The sequence below is a fragment of the Sesamum indicum genome, linkage group LG10, assembly GCF_026168435.1.
Source record: "Sesamum indicum cultivar Baizhima isolate 11 linkage group LG10, ASM2616843v1, whole genome shotgun sequence".
NCBI classification, from domain to species: domain Eukaryota; kingdom Viridiplantae; phylum Streptophyta; class Magnoliopsida; order Lamiales; family Pedaliaceae; genus Sesamum; species Sesamum indicum.
Window position 1 is genome coordinate 16,803,924 of NC_142666.1, and position 24,824 is coordinate 16,828,747.

General features: G+C 33.6%; 3 protein-coding genes and 1 pseudogene across 4 annotated transcripts; 1 reads left to right on the forward strand and 3 right to left on the reverse strand.

The window, feature by feature from the left end:
* Positions 1-2,381, reverse strand: LOC105171909 (uncharacterized; annotated as a pseudogene). Its single transcript, XR_016067899.1, has 2 exons — positions 2,231-2,381; positions 1-2,110 (listed from the first exon to the last, which is right to left on the reverse strand). The product of XR_016067899.1 is annotated as an uncharacterized LOC105171909 (transcript).
* Positions 2,382-4,883: 2,502 nt separating this feature from the next.
* On the reverse strand, positions 4,884-6,918 carry LOC148786741 (uncharacterized). The gene has a single exon (XM_088886041.1). It carries the CDS (start codon positions 6,871-6,873, stop codon positions 5,047-5,049), a length of 1,827 nt encoding a protein of 608 aa, XP_088742167.1. The 5' UTR covers positions 6,874-6,918; the 3' UTR covers positions 4,884-5,046.
* A 4,795-nt stretch (positions 6,919-11,713) lies between these two features.
* LOC105172070 (uncharacterized) lies at positions 11,714-16,840 on the forward strand. The gene is made up of 5 exons (XM_088885625.1): positions 11,714-12,743; positions 13,651-13,760; positions 13,911-14,013; positions 14,187-16,169; positions 16,298-16,840. The coding sequence occupies exons 1-5, from the start codon at positions 11,825-11,827 to the stop codon at positions 16,684-16,686; spliced, it is 3,504 nt and encodes a 1,167-aa protein (XP_088741751.1). The 5' UTR covers positions 11,714-11,824; the 3' UTR covers positions 16,687-16,840.
* A 487-nt stretch (positions 16,841-17,327) lies between these two features.
* Positions 17,328-19,587, reverse strand: LOC105171908 (uncharacterized). The gene has a single exon (XM_011093164.3). It carries the CDS (start codon positions 19,402-19,404, stop codon positions 17,584-17,586), a length of 1,821 nt encoding a protein of 606 aa, XP_011091466.1. The 5' UTR covers positions 19,405-19,587; the 3' UTR covers positions 17,328-17,583.
* Positions 19,588-24,824: the final 5,237 nt, after the last annotated feature.

Consider the following 24,824-nt stretch of genomic DNA (forward strand, 5'->3'; position numbering starts at 1 on the left):
TAGTCTTAAACTTGTAATTGAGAAGAAATAGTATAGCAACTTGCCAATTCGAGTTCGATCAGCTTATATTATCAAACAGCTTCTCACTGTGCATAACGGAGGATCAAACTTTGGATGCATTACGTACATCAATGTAATTGGTATAAAGTCTGAAGGATTTACAGTCTGTCCAATTCTTTGGAAGTAACCTCAAGTCCTGACAAACTAAATCCGTAGCTAGTTACCTGCAGGTTTCAAGTTCCAGACCAGAAAGAAAGTGCCCAAGATGTCATCTGCAGGTTTCATGTTCCTCACTAAAGCAGTATTCCAATTAGATTTACCCATTTGCTTATGAGAGAATACCTACAGTAAAACCCCGACATACTGACGTTTGCTTGGCAGCCCAATGCTAAGTCAGGTGAACCCGAAGGGACCTTCATTTTTCGGAACAACCTTCTTAATCAGTTCCAGCAGATGGCAGCCCAATGCTAGATCAGGTGAACCCGAAGAGACCTTCATTTTTTGGAACAACTTTCTTAATAAGTTCCAGCAGAACATCGTCTTTACCTTTTCGTTGCAGCTGATCAAGTAACATGGATGCAGTAGATGCATCGGCTAAGAACCCCCTTTTGTACATTTCCTCCATGATGGGCATTGCATTGTAAAGTTCATTTCTCTTCAGAAAACCCTGAATCATGACTCTGTATGTCACACTATTAGGTGCACAACCACTTTTTTCCATTTCAGTAAGCAAGACTTTTACATCCTCGATAAGTCCTTCTCGACAAAGTGAACCAATAATGATGTTATATATGCGGGTGTTGGGTTGCAAACCTTTGGAAGGAAGTTGATTAAAAAGATCTCTGGCGATCTCAAGTTTTCCACCTTTGCATAATCCATCAATGACGATAGCATACGTAATTATACCAGGATTAACACCTATGTCTTCCATCATGCATAAAAATGAAAATGCTTGAGCAATCTGCTGAGTTCTGCACAAGCCATCCAACAAGATATTATAAGTCTGTAAATCAGGCATTATACACCGAGCTTCCATATCATTGAAAAGATTCCAGCCATCAGCAAATCTACCGTTACAAAATAATCCATGTATCATGGTGGTGTAGGTAACTGTGTCGTGTTGTAATCCTTTACATGAAATTTCCATAAAGAGGTGCCAAGCTTCATCGATATTTCCCTGCTTGCAATATCCATCGATCAAACTATTATAACTAAACGTAGAAGGCTTAAGTCCCCTTTCTTCTATGGAATACAATACTCTTTTTGCTTTACCCATTTGCCCTCGCAAGCAGTATCCATCAATCAGCGCACTGTATGTGACAATATTAGGACAAACCTTTCTTTGCACCATAATTCCCAAAACATTCTCAGCCTCTTCCACCATTCCTTCCTTGCAAAATGCATCCACCAATATATTACAAGTCCGCACATCAGGAGAAATCTTGTTATCCAGCATTTTATTTAGCAGGTCTTTAACATCTTTCCATCTACCAACATCGCATAACCCCTGAATCGTTGAGTTATACGTAACAACGGTAGGTGAAATACCCTTCTCGATCATTCTTGAAAAGAGATGGAGAGCATCATCAGCCATGTTATGCTTGCACAGACCATCAATCACTGCACTGTAGGCATATACATCTGGTTTGCAGCTCATGTTTTCAAAATGCCCAAGTAAATCACAGGCAGCGAGGATGTGTCCAGCTTTGGAGAGACCATTTAGCACAGTAAGGAACATAACTTCATTAGGTTCACACAGTTTTCAACAACTTTTTAAACAATTTTTCTGCCTCAGAAATCTCACCAACCAGAAAGAGCCCTTTTATCAGAGTGCCGAAAGTGGTTACATCTGGTTCGCAACCGCGCTTGAAGAAGGTACCCAAGATAGCAAACCCAAAATCCACTCGATTCAGAAGGCAATAGCAATTGATTGCAACATTCATTGTGATCTCATCTACAGTGGCACCCAATTGACGCATTTCGTCGAACAGAGAAAGGGCAACAGAATAGTGTTTCATCTTGACAACAACAGTTAGCAGCTTGTTGAATTGAAAAACAGAAGGCAGCGGCCGCAATCTCACCATATCACGAAACAAGCAAACAGCATCATCTACATCATTTATAGAACTGAAATCTATTCTGGGTTTGGATGAAAATGGGCCGTCTTTATGGGAAGAACTATCAAAAGAAGAAGATAAAAATGGATCATTGTTGGGCAACACAAAATTACCAGAAAATTGAGGCGCAATTCGTCTGCGAATGAGAGCTATTGCAGAAGCAGCAATCTTCTGCGACATCCTCCCCTGTGAATGAGAATTGGGATTCTTGTGCTTAGCGGTGTTGAGAGTTAATTCACTATTTTTCACTTTATCCTTATATATATATATAATAATTTTGACTCCATAGCAGTGGGACTTGATTAGGTCCTATAAATTCCCCAAGCCATATTGAAGGGCGGTAATTTTCACAGCAATCATCTTACATTATAATTTAAGACCTTATTATTTTTCTTCGACTGTAAACTGACTTAAGTATCGGAGGATCATTGTTGAGGACGAACTCTACTTGCTTAACCTACTTATTTTATCCTCAAGCCCTATCCCATATCTGGGGAGGTGACGTGGCCAAGATCGTGGTCGTCGATCAAGGTCGCATATATCGAGCCGGATCAAATATTATTTCATTGGTGAAACAAGTTTAGAATAAAGTTGAATAAGAAACAAGGATTTTTTTGCTTATTTTTATAAAATAATATTATTTTTTTTATGCTTTATTTTAATTAGAGCTATTTAATAAGATGAAAGGTCTAAAAGTAAAATATGAAAGAGAAAAGCATAAATTTATTTTTATCGTTTTGTCCTCGAATGTGATAATCATCAAGGTAAAGTAATATTTATCAAGGTAAAGTAATATTTATTGAGAAGATAAGAGCCTTACTAAACAAATAGTTACATATACAAAGCAATGTTCTCATTATCGGACATAACCGATCGGTTCGACAGGGAACCGGCCATGAACCGGTTCATAGGGTCAAAAATTGATATGAACCAATTAAAATTAGCCAAAATCAATCAAAACCAGTGATTCGGGAACTAGTCAAAAAATTAATGTATACTTATTTTTTTTGAAAAAAAAAAGATGATAATATAGTGAAATATAAATTATTTTTTAGCATAAACTTTTTCATATTTGTAGCCTAAAGTACTTAAATTTGTCTTATATTTTTCTAATATGGGACAATAAGCTTAACTTAGTTACACTTTTTCTTATTATAGTGTAAAGTATTTAAGTTTAACTTATATTTTTTCAATGTGGGAGAATAAGTTGGGCTTAATTTGTTTATAATAAAGAACTTAAATTTGGCTTGTAATTTTTCAATATGGATAATGAACAACTTCTAACAGCTAATCAGATTTTCTCCCTTCCTCTTCTTCATCTACTTCTTTTTCCTTTTTTTCAATCTGTTTTGAGCTTTTTTTTGTAAAATATAATGGAAGCATTAGTTGCTACATGTGTTTGATTCAAAAGCGAAAGCAACAAAACATTCAACTTTCAAGAGTTCGTGGGGTTTTAAATTTTAAACTTTTGTTAATCTGAATTTTGATAATTTGGTTTCTTCAAAAAATTTGTTGGTTTTCATTGTTAAATTATTATACATTGTATTTACTTATAAACTGTATCATTTTTATGAATTATTGTTATAAGTTATATTTATTTAATCAAGTGATATATTTTAAATACATATACATATATATATATATATATAATGCGTGCAAAAATCGCATGGATCAATTCTTCGATGGAATGGAGTTCTGTAGTGGGTTAACGTTTCATGCAAGCTCGAAAATTGGAACCTACAGAAATAAATTTAGCACTTTGAAACTCAAGTCAGTATCCAATGTTGAAATAATAATACTAAAAGAAGAAAATATGAGTGAAATATGATTAAGTATGTGAGGATTGTGAATGGGAATGAAAAATGTTTGTGGGAGATTGCATCTAATACTCACAAAATTCTTGCCTAAAGGGGCAAATCTATAGTCAATGTCTAACCTGGAGAGTCCAGCCAAATGAGAGTCCTTCTCTATAAGGGGACTGTTCATCCGAGCTTTCCTGTCAGCTTTTTTTCTTAATCATATTTTGTCACTTGGACGGTATGCCTAATTGGCTGTCAAGGTGGAATTAAGCTCTTCGGGCCTCCAGTGATCAAGTCCTTCTCTTAGGCTTTTTGCGTTCTTAAACCTTCATTAGGCAAATGCCTATAAGGCTTGTTTTGTCTTTTTCCTTCGTTGGGCCTTTTAAGTTGATTTTTGAGTTGAGGAGTAGTTCTAACTTCAAACTTATATGACAATATCAATATATATATATATATAAAAGAAAATTTATATTATATGGGCCCGCTTAGCTCAGAGGTTAGAGCATCGCATTTGTAATGCGATGGTCATCGGTATTTTGGATCAATTCATTTTTTCAATCCGACTCGATCGATCGATCAATAACCAGTAAAGAATTCAATTCAATCATTGGTTCGATTTTCGAAACATTGATACAAAGCTTCTACGCATTTCTATACGAGTATAATTATGTTGCACAAATAGTTCACTCCGTATCATCATATTTCTTAACCTCTCACTGCAAAATTGGAAGAAGAGCCAAAGTTGGCAAGGCAGTTGGGATCCATTTCCCTGATGACCCACAACTGCTTCAACATTTAAAGTTTTGGGGGGTAAAATATAAAATTTTATATTACACTAATATTATTTAGTTTAGACTATTTAATAATTTTATATTTAATGCATGCAATTTTTTTTATAAATTCATATGTCGTATTATCTAATGCTTATGCAGTTTTGCAGCACCTAGCATTAATTCTGAAATGCAAATTATATATTTGCAATAACCCTCCTATTATTTTCATTTTGGCATTTCATTAGAGGTTCTTGGATACAGAGATACACCTATTCTTAAAACTTCACAACATTTGCCAACAGAAGATCAAATTATAAACAAAGTAACAGGTGAACTCACGCTCTGTTCAAGCTATATCTAGAAGCCAAATAGATCTTCATTTTTTGGAACAACTTTCTTAATAAGTTCCAGTAGAATATCGTCTTTACCTTTTAGTTGCAGCTGATCAAGTAACATGTATGCAGTAGCTGCATCGACTAAGAACCCCCTTTTGTACATTTCCTCCATGAGGGGCATTGCATTGTAAAGTTCATTTCTCTTCAGAAAACCCTGAATCATGACTCTGTATGTCACACTATCAGGTGCACAACCACTTTTCTCCATTTCAGTAAGCAAGACTTTTACATCCTCTACAAGTCCTTCTCGACAAAGTGAACCAATAATGATGCTATATATTTTGGTGTTGGGTTGCAAACCTTTGGAAGGAAGTTGATTAAAAAGATCTCTGGCGATGTCAAGTTTTCCAACTTTGCATAAGCCATCAATGACTATAGTATATGCAATTATACTAGGATTAACACCTGTGTCTTCCATCATGCATAGAAATGAAAATGCTTGAGCAATCTGCTGAGTTCTGCACAAGCCATCCAACAAGATAGTATAAGTCTGTAAATCAGGCATTATACACCGAGCTTCCATATCGTTGAAAAGCTTCCAGCCATCAGCAAATCTACCCTTACAAAATAATCCATGTATCATGGTGCTGTAGGTAATTGTATTGTGCTCTAATCCTTTACAAGAAACATCCAGAAAGAGATGCCAAGCTTCATCTACCATTCCCTGCTTGCAATATCCATTGATCAAACTACTATAACTGATGATGCTAGGTGTAAGTCCCCTGTCCGCTATGGAATCCAGTACTCTTTTTGCTTTACCCATTTGGCCCCGCAAGCAATATCCATCAATCAGCGCATTGTATGTGACAGTATTAGGACAAACCTTTCTTTGCATCATAATTCCCAAAACATTCTCAGCCTCTTCCACCATTCCTTCCTTGCAAAATGCATCCACCAATATACTACAAGTCCACACATTGGGAGAAATCTTGTTATACAACATTTCCTTTAACAAGACTTTAACATCTTCCCACCTACCAACATTACATAAGCCCTGAATCATTGAACTATATGTAACAACATTAGGTGAAATACCCTTCTCAATCATTCTGGATAGGAGATGGAGAGCATCATCAACCATTTGATCCTTGCACAAACCATCAATCACTGCATTGTAGGCTTTAACATTGGGTTTGCAGCTCATGTTTTCAAAATGCCCAAGTAAATCACGGGCAGCGAGGATGTGTCCAGCTTTGGAGAGACCATTTAGCACAATAAGATACATAATTTCATCAGGTTCACACAGTTTTTCAGACAACAACTTTTTAAACAATTTTTCTGCCTCAGCAATCTCACCAACCAGAAAGAGCCCTTTTATAAGAGTGCCGAAAGTGGTTACATTTGGTTCGCAACCGCGCTTGAAGAAGGTACCCAAGATAGCAAACCCAAAATCCACTCGATTCAGAAGGCAATAGCAATTGATTGCAACATTCATTGTGATCTCATCTACAGGGGCACCCAATTGACGCATTTCGTCGAACAGATAAAGGACAACAGAATAGTGTTTCATCTTGACAACAACACTTAGCAGCTTGTTGAATTGAAAAACAGAAGGCTGTGGCCGCAATCTCACCATATCACGAAACAAGCAAACAGCATCATCTACATCATTTATAGAACTGAAATCTATTCTGGGTTTGGATGAAAATGGGCCGTCTTTATGGGAAGAACTATGAAAAGTAGAAGGTAAAAATGGATCATTGTTGGGCAACACAAAATTACCAGAAAATTGAGGCGAAATTCGTCTGCGAATGAGCTCTATTGCAGAAGCAGCAATCTTCTGGGACATCCTCCTTCACAGTGTTGAGAGTTAATTCACTATTTTTCAGTTTATACTTATATATATATACATAGAAAATGTATACTAAATGTTTTTTTTTTCTAAAATAAATACTATTACGGTATCAATATTTTCAAGAGAATATAATTATGATTTAGAAAAAAAAATAATTTTTTTTCTCTATTGCTCAAGAGAAAAGAAAGTAACTTATATGATGTGGTTAAATCATATTAAATTTTAGTGGATGACAACTACAAATATAAATCTTTGACGAGACCAATTACTATAGTTAAAAGTAAAAAAATTATAGTAAATGATTAATTAATTATAATTAATTAAATAATTATAGTTAAAAAATTACTAAAACATTTCAGTAGACGAGACCGCAACATGAATTATAACTAATTAAAAATTGACATGACTAAGAACTATGGTAAAACACTGAGTTATAACTAAGACCATGACCGTATTTGTTTTAAAAATTATTTTGTACAATTTTTTAGAATCCAAGTTCTCTTGGTAAATACATGTGAAAAACAAACAAATGTATAATGTTTTAATTTAAATGCTTGATAAATGTTAAAATATTTCATAAAGAAAGTTTGTGCGTAATTTATATGAATCTATACACAAAGGCTTAAATTAGCTAATCGTCATCTGGTCAACCAACTCCAGAAATCAGCAGTTGACAGTTTAAAAATGAAGCAATTTACCTTAATCAAGTGTATATACACGAAAATATGATAGATATTGAGAGTGTATGTGGTTAATAATCAATTCTACAATCAATAAAATGAAATAAAAACGAGTTGCACACAAATATATATATATATATATATATATATGATATTTTGTATCGACCATTGTAACAGCCTTTGAAACGAAAAATATAGCCATTAAAAAAGAGTAGCCATTATAATGTACGCATTTGGAACGATTTTTGTAATACACTTGGGGTCAAAAACCCGACCATATTCCCACGATTTTTCTAAGACCAAACCAACATAGCGTTTCTTACAATTTTCCACATGGCTATTGTAATGACTCCTCATTTTTTCCCTTGGCCATTGCAAAATTAACTCGCTGTGTCAAAAATCATATGAAAATAGCGGCAAAAAATAATTAACGTGCTTTGTAATCTATTTTAAAATTTTGTAGCGGCCTTTTGTACATTGTTTATAATGACTAACATTATTAGAAATGGTGGTCGTCCCCAAATTAATAAACAATTACAAAAATCGTGACAAATTGTAACGGCTTTTGTAGTATATTCACGTTGTAACGGCCACAAACAGCTTTTGCCGTTACAACTTAGTGAAATTTATATTATCACCAAGTGATGTCATCATAACTTATTAGTTACAAATTGATGCCAAAAATCGTGTGTATTGGAGCTGCCGTATGGCTGTTACAAATTCCATATTTTTTTTGTAGTGTACATATAACATGCCTGGGGTTTGCTTTAGTCTAATAAATAAGTTTTTCATTAGTCAAAATTCACCAAAAAATCTATATAAACCCCTGATTGACTTATTATTGATTTATTGCAGGTCGAATAAATTATTTTATGCCCAAATTACCTTTATACATTTTAATGCTTTAATGCATGTGAGGAGGTATATCTAAACTGTTGTAAGGATAGTTTAGTCTGAAAAAAATTATTTGACTTGCAATAAGTCAATAATTAATTAATCGAGGATAAATATCAATTTTCATTCTTTTTGTTAATATTAGCAAATTCAGTGAATTTTGACTAATGGAGGGACTTATTTCTTCACGGAAGCAAATCTAAAAAATACTAGATATAATTTCTCAAATCACAAGAGATTTAAGTATAATTGCATCAAATATTGGGAAAAGAGAGTTTAATTATCCCATTAAAAATTATCTATATCTATCGACTAGATTTCAATTATATAATTATATTTTTTTAATTAAGCAAACCAACAGATAAAAGGCATAAAATTTATGGAGTGTTTGCGAAAACTTTTATTTTTTGAGAAGTAATTTTTGTAGTTAAAGTTGGAAGTTATAGCAGAATCAAAAGTATGTAATGTTTGTTAAAAAAATAAAAAACAGACAAAAATTAAATTGAACAATATTTATTAATAATAAAATAATAAAATACTCTAAGTAATTTAAAACAAACTTGATTGATTAAATACGATAATAAATACAACATTTGGGTCGTTTTGGAGGGTAAGTTGGAACTTTTCTCTTACAAGGGTCATTTTAGATATTTCCATATAGTAGGGAAGTATGTAATTTACCCATTTCATATGTGCATTTTTACGTAGGAGTGGTAGAGGAGTCGAGAGCTTGCAAGTCAGCTTGATTTTGAGCTCGACTAATTTCTTCTGTTCATCAACTCGCGAAATTTTTTATTTTATTTTTTAGTTTTTGTATATATATTTTTATTTTTAAAATTTTTATATATTTAATTTCATATCAATACTTTATCAAATTTATACTCAAAATTCACCATATATTATATTTATTAATTAATATTATATATTTTATTTTGGATAATAATAAACTATGGTACTTTTATTTATACATTTAATCTTTATACAAAAATAAATTTAATCAACAACTAAATTATAATACTTTTTTTAAAATAATTATTTAATATGGCACATATAAACTTTATCTATATTAATATATATTTGTATTGTGTCATACTTTTTTTAAATTGACAAGTGATTCACTTATGATATTTTATCTATTTTTGTATATTTATATCAAGATACATACTGTACATTATGCAATCTATTTTATTATTTATAAATATGAATTAATTAAAAAATAATGATAATAATGATGGTTGAACAATTTTAATTATTTTTATTATTATTTATTGAGATAAAAAAGTTTAATCAACAATTACGATATCTTAAAATTTGGGCACCCGATTCATACCAAATTTAAGTATATATAATATTGTGCCCATTAGATCATATCGGATGTATGATTTAGAATCACATGGTTTGATTCAACAAAACATCGTCTTGAATGATTACTCTTATGTTTTGAGTACGATATCTCAATATTCGTATATCTAATACGTCTAAAACTTTATCAAATGTATTTGTGTGTAAGTTTGATCAAATATATCTAACGGTTGGATCTAAATTTTGATGGCTCGATTTACCCACGTTGTCAATAATGTAAGATGATAATTACATCAATGTAACACTAATATTTATAAATATATATAAATTTATTGCAAATTGTGAACATATATTAATCTCAACTATAAAATATTTTTATATATTTCAATTGTATTATTCTAAATAATGGATACTTTTCTATAATTTTGAATTGTTCAGTATGATTTTTTTTTGTATATTTTACTAATTATATTACTACTAAACTAATTAATAGTTTATATTTATAACAATAAATTAAACTACCATACTATATTTTGGTATATTTACAACATAGTATGCATTATGCAATTTATTTTATTACTTATAAATTTATATAAAAAATTGGTGATTCTCATGATTTAATCTAATAATAATAAAAAAATAAAAATTAGCACGAATTCGAGCTCAAGCTCATCAGGTAATATTCGAGCTCGAACTCGAGCCACACCACTCAAAATCGAGCTCGATCTCGATCTCGAGCTCACCAAACAAGTGATCAACTATTATTTTTCTTTAGTAAGTCTGTTACAAAATTTATTAAATATTTATATCTACCAACTGTCGACAACTATAACAATTATATATTAATCAATATTATATAACTGTATATAATAAATACATATTATTAAAATAAAACGACCCATAATATTACAATAAAATAACATCCGAGCCATTAATGATGTTCGAATTCATAAATTTAGAATCACGGGACTTCGCCGTTACCAATTAAATTAGGTCTTATAAATTATTGAAAATATATCTTTTTTACGACAGGTCAACAGGAAAAGACAAACGAAAAGATGAGCAAGTCTTCAACTTTGGAAAAGTCCATAATTGAGTTTGAAAAAATGCTTAAAATTACATGGAAGTGGGGTATAAACAGTTGACGTATGAGGAGAGAATTCCTATTTCTGGAGTCACATTCATTGGTCTTCCTTTGTCTCTATCAAGACAATACACAAATCAATTATGTCCCTGTCGGAATCTCTCCAAACAAATTCTTTTCAAGTAAATTTGGGTAATTATATTATTTTAATTGGGATTGATTTGAAACCAGATCATATTCATACTGGGGGAGGTCTTTGTTTATAATTCTCTTATATTTAAATTAATAGGTGGTAAGAAAAATGATAATAAAAATTTAAATTTATTAACGTAACAAAGTTTGCACCTATTGTTTATAGGTTTGTCCCAATTGAATATTTTTATGTCAACCTCATGCTCAAAAATGATTTAGTGATAACGATGAGTATTGAAAATGATCATAATTAAAGACCTTAAATGAATAAAACGATCCAGAACTTATTTGAAAATTAATAACTATTAATTCAAGACGACTTTTGTAAGGTATCCCGCATCAATTTTTATACCTTGATCCTTTTATTTGCTTTGCCCACTACTTTTTTTTTTTTTTTTTCTTTTGTTCCTTTCACATTCAAATAAAAGAGCAAATTAAATTACACTTTCAGTCTAGGAGTTTAACACTTTTAGTTCTCTACTTTACGAGATTCTAAAAATAATTTCAAAATTAAGAAAATTCTATGCTTTATTGAATTTTCAAAATGGTCCAAAAAATTGGAAAAACTACATATTTAGTCCCATAAATCTTGAAAAAACGGAGGACTAAATGTGTCGTTTTTTCTCAATTTTGGGACCCTTTAAATTTCGGAAAGTAAGTAACTAAATATGTTGAATTTTCTATTTTATGGGACTACAAGTGCAGTTTCGCCGAATACAAATGTAGAAGCTAATTAAGAGACTACAAATATTCCTCACTATGTCACCATCTTAATTCCCTCTGCCGCAGTTCAATGGGAAGAAGAACCTGTTCCCTGTTAGCTTCAACCTTCATACTATGTTTCTTGTTGACTTCTTCACTTACTTCATCCAAGAATTTGAATATCATCACCGATCAAACTTCGCTTCTCTCCCTGAAATCCCATCTCCACTTAGAACCATCCGATATTCTGAGCCAAAACTGGTCTACTCCCTCCGATGTCTGCACCTGGGTCGGAGTTTCTTGCAGCCGTCGTCATAATAGGATCACAGCCTTAAACATTTCAGACATGGGCCTAAAAGGGACCATCCCTCCCCACCTAGGGAACCTGTCGTTCCTCGTCTCGATCGACATGAAAGGCAATAGTTTCCAGGGAAACCTGCCTGTAGAGTTAGCTCAACTACGCCGTCTAAGGTTTCTTGATCTCAGTTCCAACAACTTCACGGGACAAATTCCGGCCTCCCTCGGTTTCCTGTCGGAAATCCAGAGCCTGTCTCTTAAAAACAACAAATTTTCAGGTTTCATACCTGCGACCATCTTCAATCTGTCGAAGCTTGAGATGTTGGAACTGTCATTTAATTCTTTGGGTGGGAAATTACCTGAACAAATCGGCAAGCTTCAAAACCTCATGGTTTTGAGCATTCAGTACAATCGGCTGATAGGTTCTATACCATTTGAGCTTTACAATGTTTCCAGTTTGGAGACGTTGGCCCTGACAAATAACAGTTTGTCTGGTGAACTTCCTGATGACATTTGCGGCCGTCTTCCGGGACTTGAGGCCATTTATCTGTCCTGGAATGCTATATCTGGGCGTATTCCGGTTAGTTTTCCAGAATGCCGACGCCTCACACTTCTGTCGTTGTCGAATAATGCATTTGCTGGGCCGATACCCAGGGAAATCGGGAATGTTACGATGCTTGAAGCGGTCTATCTTGGTGGAAACTACTTAACTGGTACGTTCTTTATTAAGAGGAAATGCCGACGTACAAATATTTTTTCCCACCACAAAAGTAGAACTCATCTCAAATAGGCACATATTAGAAAAAGAGAGAGAAAGGGATAATTGTACTTTGCTGGATTGAGGTTTGATGTAATTACATATAAATCATTTATGCTCTATAAAATTACTTTTAATACCTTGAGGTTTGATGTAATTATACGTAAACTCCTTATGGTCTGTGAAATTACATCTAGTACCTTGAGGTTTGTTTTTGTCTAACAAATAGGTCTCTCCGTTAGTTTTCACTAAATTTGTCGTTGTTAACAACAAAACTGAATGAAAATCGATGTTTACATTCGATTGATTTATTAATAACTTATTGCATATCAAATAAATCTTTTTGTGACTAAACTATTCTCATAATATCTCCTAATATGTATTAACATGTGAAGATGTATAAAATAATTTGATGATAACAAGATTTATTTAAGCTAATATAAATCAATAATAAGTCAATCGAGAGTAAATATGAATTCTTATGCATCTTTTTGTTAATATCATCAATATTCGGTGAATTTCGATTGGACGAATAAACTTATTTGTTAGACAGGAGCAAATTTCAGGAGTATTAGATATAATTTTTCAAACTATAGAGATCCACATATAATTACACCAACTGTGCAGTAACGGGGATGTAATTATCCCTTGAAACAAAAAAGAAACTCATTGCCGCTGTTTCAAGAGTTGAACTGTCCCTTTTCAAGAAGTTCAAGTAATCAAATACCGTTTTCTCTCTCTCTCTCTCTTTACCTATGAATGTTTTCAAATAAAGTGTTGCAATTTACACATCACATGTTGATTGTAGTTTACAAGAAAAAAAGTTAAAGAGTAGTAAGTAAAATTGGATGATTTTGATACAGGTGAAATTCCAGAAGAGATTGGTAATCTCCGTAGGCTGCAGCTTTTGAGTATGGAGCTAAACATATTCTCCGGCTCCATTCCCCTTTCCATATTCAACATTTCTTCATTGGTATTACTTGATTTAGCTAGGTCTGGTCTTTCTGGTACACTGCCCTCCAACATGTGTTCTCATCTCCCAAACCTTCAATACCTCGAACTCCACTATAATGATTTGTATGGCCCTATACCTTCAACTTGGGACGGCTGCTCACGACTCTAGGATTTATCTCTCCGCGATAGCAATTTCACTGGCTTCATACCAAGAGAAATCGGAAATCTCACAATGCTGAGAACGCTGCGTCTTTTCCATAACAGGTTAACAGGTGAGAGAAGTTTTGAATTTACTAACACAAGATCATGAACTCCTCCCCCACTCCCCCGTGGTTGGAACAGTGCACATTACACGCACATGACCAGCTTTACTGTGTAAAATTTTCTGCTCATTTTATATAACCTTGGCAGTTTCCTAACACTGATTGCAATTATAAATTGGCAGGGGAGATACCGCGGGAGCTCGGTAAACTGCAACAACTAGAGCAACTCCATCTTGCTGTGAACTTGTTAACTGGTTCTATACCAGAAGAGATAGCCAACATCTCAACATTGACATTACTTGCACTTACAGCGAATCGACTTTCTGGTAGTCTTCCGAAAAGTATAGGCAGTCGACTCCCTGATCTCGATTTAATATCTCTTGAGACTAATCTTCTCAGTGGACATATACCTGACTCCATTGGAAACTCATCGAAACTCACATACATAAACCTTGGAAATAATCATTTCAGTGGTACAATCCCCAGCTCACTTGGCAGTTTACGACTCCTTCAACATCTATACGTGCATGGAAACAATTTGACAGGGCTGAGCTTCATCACTTCCCTAGCTAACTGCAGATTCTTGACAGATTTCTGGATGCACAATAATCGTGCTGACGACTTTCTTCCGCCTTCCATTGGAAACCTCTCCACATCTTTGAGGGTCTTTCGTGCCCGGAATAGTACAATAAAGGGTAGCATTCCTAATGAAATTTCAAACTTAACTAGTTTAGTAGAGCTAGATTTGTCTAGCAATGACTTGAGTGGTTTTCTGCCATCTGGGCTCGGAAGTTTAGCTTTGCTTCAAGGACTGTCTCTTTCGGACAATAGAATAAGTGGTTCGATTCCAACAGGCATTTGTGAGTTGACCAACTTGGGAGAGTTGCGTTTAAGCAATAATCAAATTTCAAGTCAAATTCCAGGATGCATCGGCAATGGCATTTCTTTGAGACAGCTCTATCTGGATTCCAACAGATTAAGTTGGGGTATACCCTCGAGTTTGTGGAGCCTCAAGAATCTTTTGGAACTCAATCTGTCTTCCAACTTATTGAATGGTTCTCTGTCTCCACAAATAGGAAATTTGGAGGCTGCAATATTGATAGATTTGTCATTCAATCAATTCACACAGAATATTCCAATCACCGTTGGAGGGCTTAACAACTTGATCAACTTCTCTCTGTCTCACAATAGATTGCTGGGATCCATACCCAACACGACTGGAAACATGATAAGTTTGGAAGTACTGGACCTTGCTCACAACAATCTCTCTGGGTCGATCCCCAAGTCCCTGGAGGCACTCAAACATCTGAAAATCTTTAATGTTTCTTACAATTCATTGTCAGGTGAAATTCCCCCTGGTGGTCCTTTCGTCAATTTTACACGAGAATCGTTTATGTTTAACGAAGCTTTATGTGGCCTTCCAAGATTTGAAGTCCCACCATGTCCAACACCATCATTTCACAGGTCCAACAACAAAATACTCCTTCTAGCTCTAACGATACCGTTAGGTGTCTTAGGCATTCTTGCTGCACTAATCTTGGCATTGACAGTGATCAAATATCGAAAGAGACGTAAGGTTCCAACCAGGGGAGCTTCATTCCAAGGCGCAACACATGGAAGAATATCATACTATGAACTTCTAAGAGCCACTGATGGTTACAACGACAACAACTTGCTCGGTAGAGGGAGTTTTGGAGCCGTCTACAAAGGGATTCTTGAAGATGGTACGATCTTGGCAGTCAAAGTGTTCAACTTAGAACAAGAAGCAGCATTCAAGAGTTTCGATGCAGAATGTGAAGTGCTACGTAATATTCGCCACCGTAATCTCACCAGAGTCATCAGTAGTTGCTCTAGCCATGAATTTAAGGCCTTAGTGCTTGAGTACATGCCCAACGGCAGCCTAGAGAAGTGGCTACACTCTGATGACTATTTCCTGGACACGACGCTTAGACTGAACATAATGATAGATGTGGCGTCTGCATTGGAATACCTTCATCATGGCCTTACAACAGCAGTGGTTCATTGTGATCTGAAGCCGAGCAACGTCTTGCTGGATGAAGATATGGTTGCGCATTTGAGTGATTTTGGTATTGCCAAGTTGTTGGGGGATGATCAGAGCATTTCTTATACCAACACCTTAGCGACATTCGGTTATATTGCGCCAGGTTAGGCTTCTAAGTTCTAACTCTTCATTCCAGTCTAAGGAAACTTCGAATTTAGCGAGGATTTGTAACTAATAATATCTGTTGTTGTAGCGACCGACTGACGTACGTACTTTTGTGCTGTTGTGCAGAGTACGGATTGGAGGGAATAGTTTCAACAAAGTGTGACGTTTATAGTTATGGAATATTGTTAATGGAGACATTTTCAAGGAGAAAGCCCAGTGATGAGATGTTTGATGAGGAGATGAGCATCAAGCGTTGGATCTCCAATTCTGTAGGAGATGATGGGATTGTCGGAATTGTGGATTCCAAGTTATTAAGTACTGAAGATAGGTTTTACAATGAGAAGCTAAGTTGCCTATCATCTCTCATGGAATTAGCACTCAATTGCTGTGAAGATAATCCTGAAGATAGACCTGGAATGTCTCATGTTTTAGCAGCATTGAAAAAGATCAAGCTTCGGTTTCTTGACTACGGTACATCGACACAGTTCGAATACAGTTTTTCTACAAAATTATAAGTACATATTTTGTTGTTGCAGCTGTATTTATAAGTACATAGACTCCTATTGCGAAATTTTGCACAAATACCTTTTATAGATATATCTGTGTAACTTACAAAAGATAAAAAAATATTTATGTAATTAAATGTCGATGTCACACATTTGCATAATATTTGGATTGAGTGTTTTGTTGTGTTTTATGGAGATAGAAAGAAAAAAACAAAGATAAATAAATATGTGTTAAAGATAGTATGTATGTTTGGATTTGTTTTTGGAGATAATTTAAAATAAGAATTATATGTTTAATGTTGTGTTTGGGAGACAAAAATTACTATTCATTATCGAATCATTGTCAAATTATGTCTTTTTTATATATATTAATGTATATGTGTGTGTATATATATATATGTATGTATTTATGCTAAAATAGTTAAAAAACACCGAAAATGAGGTATTTTTAAATATTAGCGAACATTGAGTATGCTTTGACTTGTCTCCAAACCAAAAATGAAAACAAACGTGACGCTTATCTCTCTCTCAAAAATGTGAGAAGAGCCAAAGTTGGTTGGGATGCCATTTCCTTGGTGAACCACAACTGCTTCATTATTTTAAATTTTAAGGCGCCATTGCAAAAAAGAAAATTCTTTTGACACATGATGTAGAAAAAAATATAAATAAGAATTATGGTAAATTATACCGGCATCCCCCAATATTAGTTCTAATTACAAAATACCCTATTATTTGCAAATTATAAATGCACTAATAAGGTTGACCCTCCTATTATCTTGATTTTGGCATTTCATTAGATGTTCTTGGCAGTGATACACCTATTCTTAAAACTTCACAACATTTGCCGACAGAAGATCAAATTATAAACAAAGTAACAGGTGAACTCACGCTCTGTTCAAGCTATATCTAGAAGCCAAATAGATTTTCATTTTTTGGAACAACTTTCTTAATAAGTTCCAGCAGAACATCGTCTTTTCGTTGCAGCTGATCAAGTAACATGTATGCAGTAGATGCATCAAGTAAGAACCCCCTTTTGTGCATTTCCTCCATGAGGGGCATTGCATTGTAAAGTTCATTTCTCTTCAGAAAACCCTGAATCATGACTCTGTATGTCACACTATCAGGTGCACAACCACTTTTCTCCATTTCAGTAAGCAAGACTTTTACATCCTCTACAAGTCCTTCTTGACAAAGTGAACCAATAATCATGCTATATATGTGGGTGTTGGGTTGCAAACCTTTGGAAGGAAGTTGATTAAAAAGATCTCTGGCGATCTCAAGTTTTCCACCTTTGCATAATCCATCAATGACGATACCATATGCAATTATACCAGGATTAACACCTGTGTCTTCCATCATGCATAGAAATGAAAATGCTTGAGCAATCTGCTGAGTTCTGCACAAGCCATCCAACAAGATAGTATAAGTCTGTAAATCAGGCATTATACACCGAGCTTCCATATCGTTGAAAAGCTTCCAGCCATCAGCAGATCTACCCTTACAAAATAATCCATGTATCATGGTGTTGTAGGTAGCTGTATCATGCTGTAATCCTTTACAAGAAATTTCCATAAAGAGGTGCCAAGCTTCATCGATCTTTCCCTGCTTGCAATATCCATTGATCAAACTATTATAACTAAATATACAAGGCTCAAGTCCCCTTTCTGCTGTGGAATACAATAGTCTTTTTGCTTTACCCATTTGCCCTCGCAAGCAGTATCCATCTATCAGCGCACTGTATGTGACAATATTAGGACAAACCTTTCTTTGCACCATAATTCCCAAAACATTCTCAGCCTCTTCCACCATTCCTTCCTTGCAAAATGCATCCACCAATATATTACAAGTCCACACATCGGGAGAAATCTTGTTATCCAGCATTTTATTTAGCAAGTCTTCAACATCTTTCCATCTACCAACATTGCATAACCCCTGAATCGTTGAGTTATACGTAACAACGTTAGGTGAAATACCCTTCTCGATCATTCTGGATAAGAGATGGAGAGCATCATCAGCCATGTTATGCTTGCACAGACCATCAATCACTGCACTGTAGGCATAAACATTGGGTTTACAGCTCAAGTTTTCAAAATGCCCAAGTAAATCACGGGCAGCAAGGATGTGTCCAGCTTTGGAGAGACCATTTATGACAGTAAGGAACATAACTTCATTAGGTTCACACAGTTTTTCAGACAACAACTTTTTAAACAATTTTTCTGCCTCAGCAATCTCACCAACCAGAAAGAGCCCTTTTATAAGAGTGCTGAAAGCGGTTACATTTGGTTCGCAACCGCGCTTGAAGAAGGTACCCAAGATAGCAAACCCAAAATTCACTCGATTCAGAAGGCAATAGCAATTGATTGCAATATTCATTGTGATCTCATTTACAGGGGCACCCAATTGACGCATTTCGTCGAACAGAGAAAGGGCAACAGAATAGTGTTTCATCTTGACAACAACACTTAACAGCTTGCTGAATTGAAAAACAGAAGGCTGCGGCCGCAATCTCACCATATCACGAAACAAGCAAATAGCATCATCTACCTCATTCACAGAACTGAAATCTATTCTGGGTTTGGATGAAAATGGGCCGTGTTTATGGGAAGAAGTATGAAAAGTAGAAGAGAAAAATGGATCATTGTTGGGCAACACAAAATTACCAGAAAATTGAGGCGCAATTCCTCTGCGAATAAGAGCTATTCCACAAGAAGCAGCCCTCTGCGACATCTTCCTCTGTCAATGGGAATTGGGATTCTCGTCCTTGCAGGTAAAAATTTTAAGAAAAGAGTTGAAAATAATATTGACATTTACATTACGTTCCTCACATGTTTTGTATGGGACTAAAGGGTAATATTGCCTGTATAACTCTTTAACATATTATTTTAGAATAACAACATTTTGATCAATTAAAACCTATAATACACAAACCCCTTAAAAAATTATCTGTTGCAGTATTGAACAAAATATGGATCGGACACTTCTTGAACACGTGTCGGACACAAAAATGGTCAATCCGCAAATAAAAAAAAAAGGAAATAAGAACACAAAATACGAATTATTATATTGTTTCTCCTAATAACTAATTTATTTAGTATTTTATTAGGTATTAAAAACATACAAAGTCAATTGGTGTGGTAGAATTCTAATGGAGATTGAGACATTTAATTTAGATCATAAGATAAGATTATATGTGTGTTATATATAATTAGTTGAGTAAAACTTAAATTCTAAAATGATATATTATAAAAATATGAGTAAAGTAGGTTTTATTATAGTTTTTTTAAGTATTTTTGTCATGACCAAACTAATCTTATTAAAATTACACAATAGATACAATTTTATATGGGAAGAAAATAATATCATGTAACCCTTGTGGGATTTGGAGTGAGTTTAGTAATGATTTTTTTTAATTGAAACGAAAATTAATAGCTGAATATTGTTGGACTGAATTTTGGAATGGTCATGGAATGAGAGGCATTCCTTCTTAATAGACAGCATTCCTAATTATTTAAAACGACTGCACTGTGATTGTTCCTAAGTAGTAATGAATTTTGTACCGCTTGTCATCGACCATTCCTAAATACATTTGACTATCTTAAAATGTAAATTCTTATTTTAGAAACTTTGCTTTTTCTATTCAGAATGGTTTTATTTTTTTATTTTGTTACGTTTTACAACGGTCTTTGTAACATTATTTACATAAATTTGCATGTAAGAAAGACGCGTATTCCCACTTCTTTAGAAATACTTTTTGGCATGAGTACTGTAAGTAAGAGTGATATATTTTGAAATAGGCATTAGAACTGAGTTTGAATCTTCCTGTGGAATAACCTTTAGAATGATTGTGTCCTTGCTTGTAATACATTGTTGGAATGGTTGTAGGATTTTATTTTGGAATGGTTACCATGATATTTTGTCATTGAATTTGGAACAACAGTTATGCTGGTTGAAAAGTTGGAATAACGTTGGAATACTATTTGAACCTTTCATTGTAATATACTTTGGAAGAGTTGTCCTTTGTTACACAAATAGTTCTAGATCGTGTTACAATATCCTATCGTTCTAACTTTGGCACGGCCTTTGGAACATAACTAGTAACAAAAATTGGAACAGTGTTCGAAGGGCCCGGCTGTTCCAAAGTTAAATGATGGAATATGATGTATATATTGGAAATACACATTTATTTATAAGGACAAAAATATAATTTTTATATATATAAGCCATACAATAAATACATACATCCTACCACACTACATAACTTTCCACACCACTATAAATACCTAAAATATTATTTTTTATACCAAGTGACTATTTATTAATTTGACAACTCAATTCACTCTTTCACAAAAATTCTCTCTTTAGACTTAATTTTACCTGGTGAGTTATTGTGCCAAGCATAAAATTCTCGTTTCATCCTTTAATTAAAATTGCAACCACATCATTTATGCCGTCTATAGAAATATATTGCCTTGACATTGAGAATGCAAATCAGATCTCGATGCGATGTTCATGCGGTGAACACCACCCAAAAAACGCAAGTGAATGGTGAAAAAAAAAAATATTATTGATAAATTATGGTTCATTTAAATTTTAATAGGTGTCAAATAGATTATTCTTATATATCTATTAATAACTTATTAAATGGCCTAATTAATAATTATTTTCAAAATACTTATTGCAATCTTATAATTAGTAACTATGTTGATAAAATTATATTGTGTAATACAAAAATTTAAGAAGAGCTATTCAACCATTCATACTTTTTTTAATGGCATAGATACAATGTTTATCCATGATTTTACGCCTATTTTTTTCGTATTTCAAGAAACAGGTATATGCGGTAATGGTCTCGAAGTAGCTTTTACAATTTGATGCGTGCGATATTCGCACGGGTCCGACGATTTTGAATTTTGACGATGGACTTTGGGCTGATTAAATAAAATAATTTGAGAAATAGGATCTGCAAAACAACATGTTAACACTACGATGCTCTAGTTAGTTTTGAATTTAGGAATAAATAATTGTAGAAATAGATGAGAAATTGAGATAAAAAATAAAAATTTCGTGAGCAAAATATAGCTAGAGTGCAAGTTGAGAGTTGCAGCAAGAATAGCAATGCGATTTCCAAATTCTTGAAGGTGTCCCCGTTGGGGGTACTACCTGTATTTATAGAGAAGACGTCCCCCTTCATGGCGACTCTGCATGTTACCTGTATTTTCAAGAAAAAGGGCAAGAAACCTATGGACAAGGTACAATTCCATCTTATCCTTGGCTTGAAGAGGACTTTTTTTACGTGAAGACTCCTACTCTACAAGGATCCTTTTAGGTCAAGGAGTCCAGAGCCTTGGGGATGCCCTCTTTCTCCTAGGCTGGACCTGGAAGACAGGCTTGTAATCTAGCAAACTTTTTACTGGGCTTTCTTCTTAGGCCAATTTTAATAATCTTCTAGTTGAAATATATATATAGAGAGAGAGGATACATAGATAAATGCATCATTAGTGGAAAGTCAATCAACTTGTAGACCAAGATATAGGGTCTTTGGAACTTTTCTTGAGTAGTAAAAGATTCCTTCAAACATATAAAAAAAAAGTAAGTTGATCTTGTCAAACAATGTGGTATTTATTAATATAATATCTTGGAACCATCAATCTTCCTTGAGAATTCAATGCTTATTTTAATTAATTTGTTCACTTCTCATTTTTTAAACTTTAATTGATCTTAAACACCCGTATTTGTGGATAACCTTCCCCTAAATCTACTCTTGAACTTGCGTACTTGATTATGTGCATGCAGATATGTGGGGGCCTGCTAATATTGAAATTCATGGTGAAATAAATATTTATTATCCATAATTGATAATTTTTTCAGGAAAGTCTTTGTCTTTCTAATGAAACAAAAATCTGAAGTATTTGCAAAATTCAAAAATTGAAAAACCTTAGTTGAAAATCAAACAAGAAGAAAACTTAAAGCTTTACGAACTGATAATATTTTAGAATTCTATAATAAATATTTTTCTGATTTATGTGAAGAATGTGGTATTAAAAGACAAAAAACTACCCCCTACACCCTACAACAGAATGGTATTGCAGAAAGAATCAATAGAACATTACTTAACAAAGTTAGATACTTATTAGTTTTGGGTTACCAAAATATTTTTGGAGAGAAGCTCTGTTAACCGCTACATATTTAATTAATAGGTCTTCATATGTGCCTTTACTTGGTAAACTTCCTGAAAATGTATGGACAAATTCTGATGTTGATCTTTCCTCGCTTCGCATTTTGGTTGTTTTGCATTTCCTCTAACAAATGGTGATAAATTGGATCCTAAATCCCAAAAATGTGTGTTTATTAGTTATCTTGAGGGAGTTAGGGGTTATAGGCTTTGGCTTAGAAGTCAGCCTGGTTTTAAAGTTTTAATTAGTAGAGATGTAATTTTGAATAAATTAGAAATGTCATGTCTTTCAAGGTCATCTAAAAATATTGAAGACTACAATATAGAAAATACCTTTAGTAAGGTGAAAGAAATTAGTGAGGATAACCAACAAGGATAGAGGATAGAGAAAAAAATGAACAAATTATAGAAAATGAAAATGAATTCCCTAAAAATGAAGCTTCTGAAAATAATGATCCCAATGTTAATAATTACCAACCAACTAGAGATAGAGAACACAGAGAGCATAGGGTTCCATCTAAGTTCAAAGATTTTCACTTAGCCCTTAACACTGAAAGTTTTGAACCAAATACTTATGAAGAAGCTTTAGAAAGTGCTAATTCAAAACATTGGATTAACGCTATGAATGAAGAAATTAAGTTTTTAAAGGATAACAAGACTTGGGTCCTTGTTCCAAAATCAAAAGATGCTTCTATTATTGACTGCAAATGGATTTTCAAAATAAAACAAGAAAATAATTCAATTCGTTTGAAGCTAGGTTGGTCGCAAAAGGATTCACTTAAAAAAGAGTAGACTAGACTAAAATTTTCTCTCCTATAGTAAAATTTACCACTGTGCGCATTATTCTTGCTTTAGTTGCTCAATATGATTGAGAACTTAAACAAATGGATGTTAAAATTGCTTTCTTGCATGGAGATTTGAATGAACAGATTTATATGAATCAACCTTATAGTTTTGTTGATAATAAAAACTCTGATTTTGTGTGCTTACTGAAAAAATCATTATATGTATTAAAACAGTCTCCTAGGCAATGGAATAAGAAATCTGATCACTTCACGCATTCCTTGAATTTTCAAAATAGTGCTTATGATCCCTGCCTATACTACAAATATGAAAATAATGTTCCTCCATTTTTTGTATTTTATGTGGATGATATGCTAATTACTAGCCCTGATTTAAGCATGATTGAATGTCTTCAAAAGAACTTATGCAAAAATTTTGAAATGAAAAACCTTGGCTATGCCAAGAAAATTTTGGGTATGACTATTGATCGAGATAGAAACAAATTCACAATTTTCTTAAACCAAAAATCTTATGTGATTTCTGTGTTTGGAAAATTTTCAATGTCAATTAAAACTCTTATATGTTCTTTTGGCCGTTTATTTTCAACTTTGTAAAGATCAAAGCCCAAAAACAGATTTTGAAAAAGAACTCATGAAAAACATTCCTTATTCAAATGAAATAGGTTCAGTTATGTATCTAACGGTAAGCACTAGACCCGATATTACATATGCAGTTAGCTGTTTAAGTGGATACATGTCCAATACTCGTATTCCTTATTGTTAAGCTCTTAAATGACTTCTTAGATACTTAAATGGTACTACTAACTCTGGAATAAAATTCTCTAAAAACCTTGAATGTGTAAAGTTAGTAGGTTTTGTAGATTATGCAAATGACAGAGACAGCATAAAATCAACTACTTCTTATGTGTTTACTTTGTGTGGTGCTTGCATTAGTTGGAAATCACAACTCCAAAATATTATTGCACTTTCTACTACTGAGGCTGAAAACATTGCCACTAATGAAGCTTTTAAAGAAGTCATTTGTCTTAAAGGACTAATTAAGGAAATTGGTTTTCTAAATAAAAAATTCACAGTTTTCTTTGATAGTCAGTCAGGAATCCAATTATGTAAAAATTCAGTCTTTCATAATAGAACAAAACACATTAATGTAAGATATAATTTTATTAGAGATA

Coding starts and splice junctions, on each gene's coding strand:
- LOC148786741 (XM_088886041.1), bottom strand. CDS start 6,873: ATGTCCCAGAAGATTGCTGCTTCTGCAATAGAGCTCATTCGCAGACGA.
- LOC105172070 (XM_088885625.1), top strand. CDS start 11,825: ATGGGAAGAAGAACCTGTTCCCTGTTAGCTTCAACCTTCATACTATGT. Junction 12,744..13,650: donor TGGTGGAAACTACTTAACTG/GTACGTTCTTTA, acceptor ATTTTGATACAG/GTGAAATTCCAGAAGAGATT. Junction 14,014..14,186: donor TTTCCATAACAGGTTAACAG/GTGAGAGAAGTT, acceptor ATAAATTGGCAG/GGGAGATACCGCGGGAGCTC.
- LOC105171908 (XM_011093164.3), bottom strand. CDS start 19,404: ATGTCGCAGAGGGCTGCTTCTTGTGGAATAGCTCTTATTCGCAGAGGA.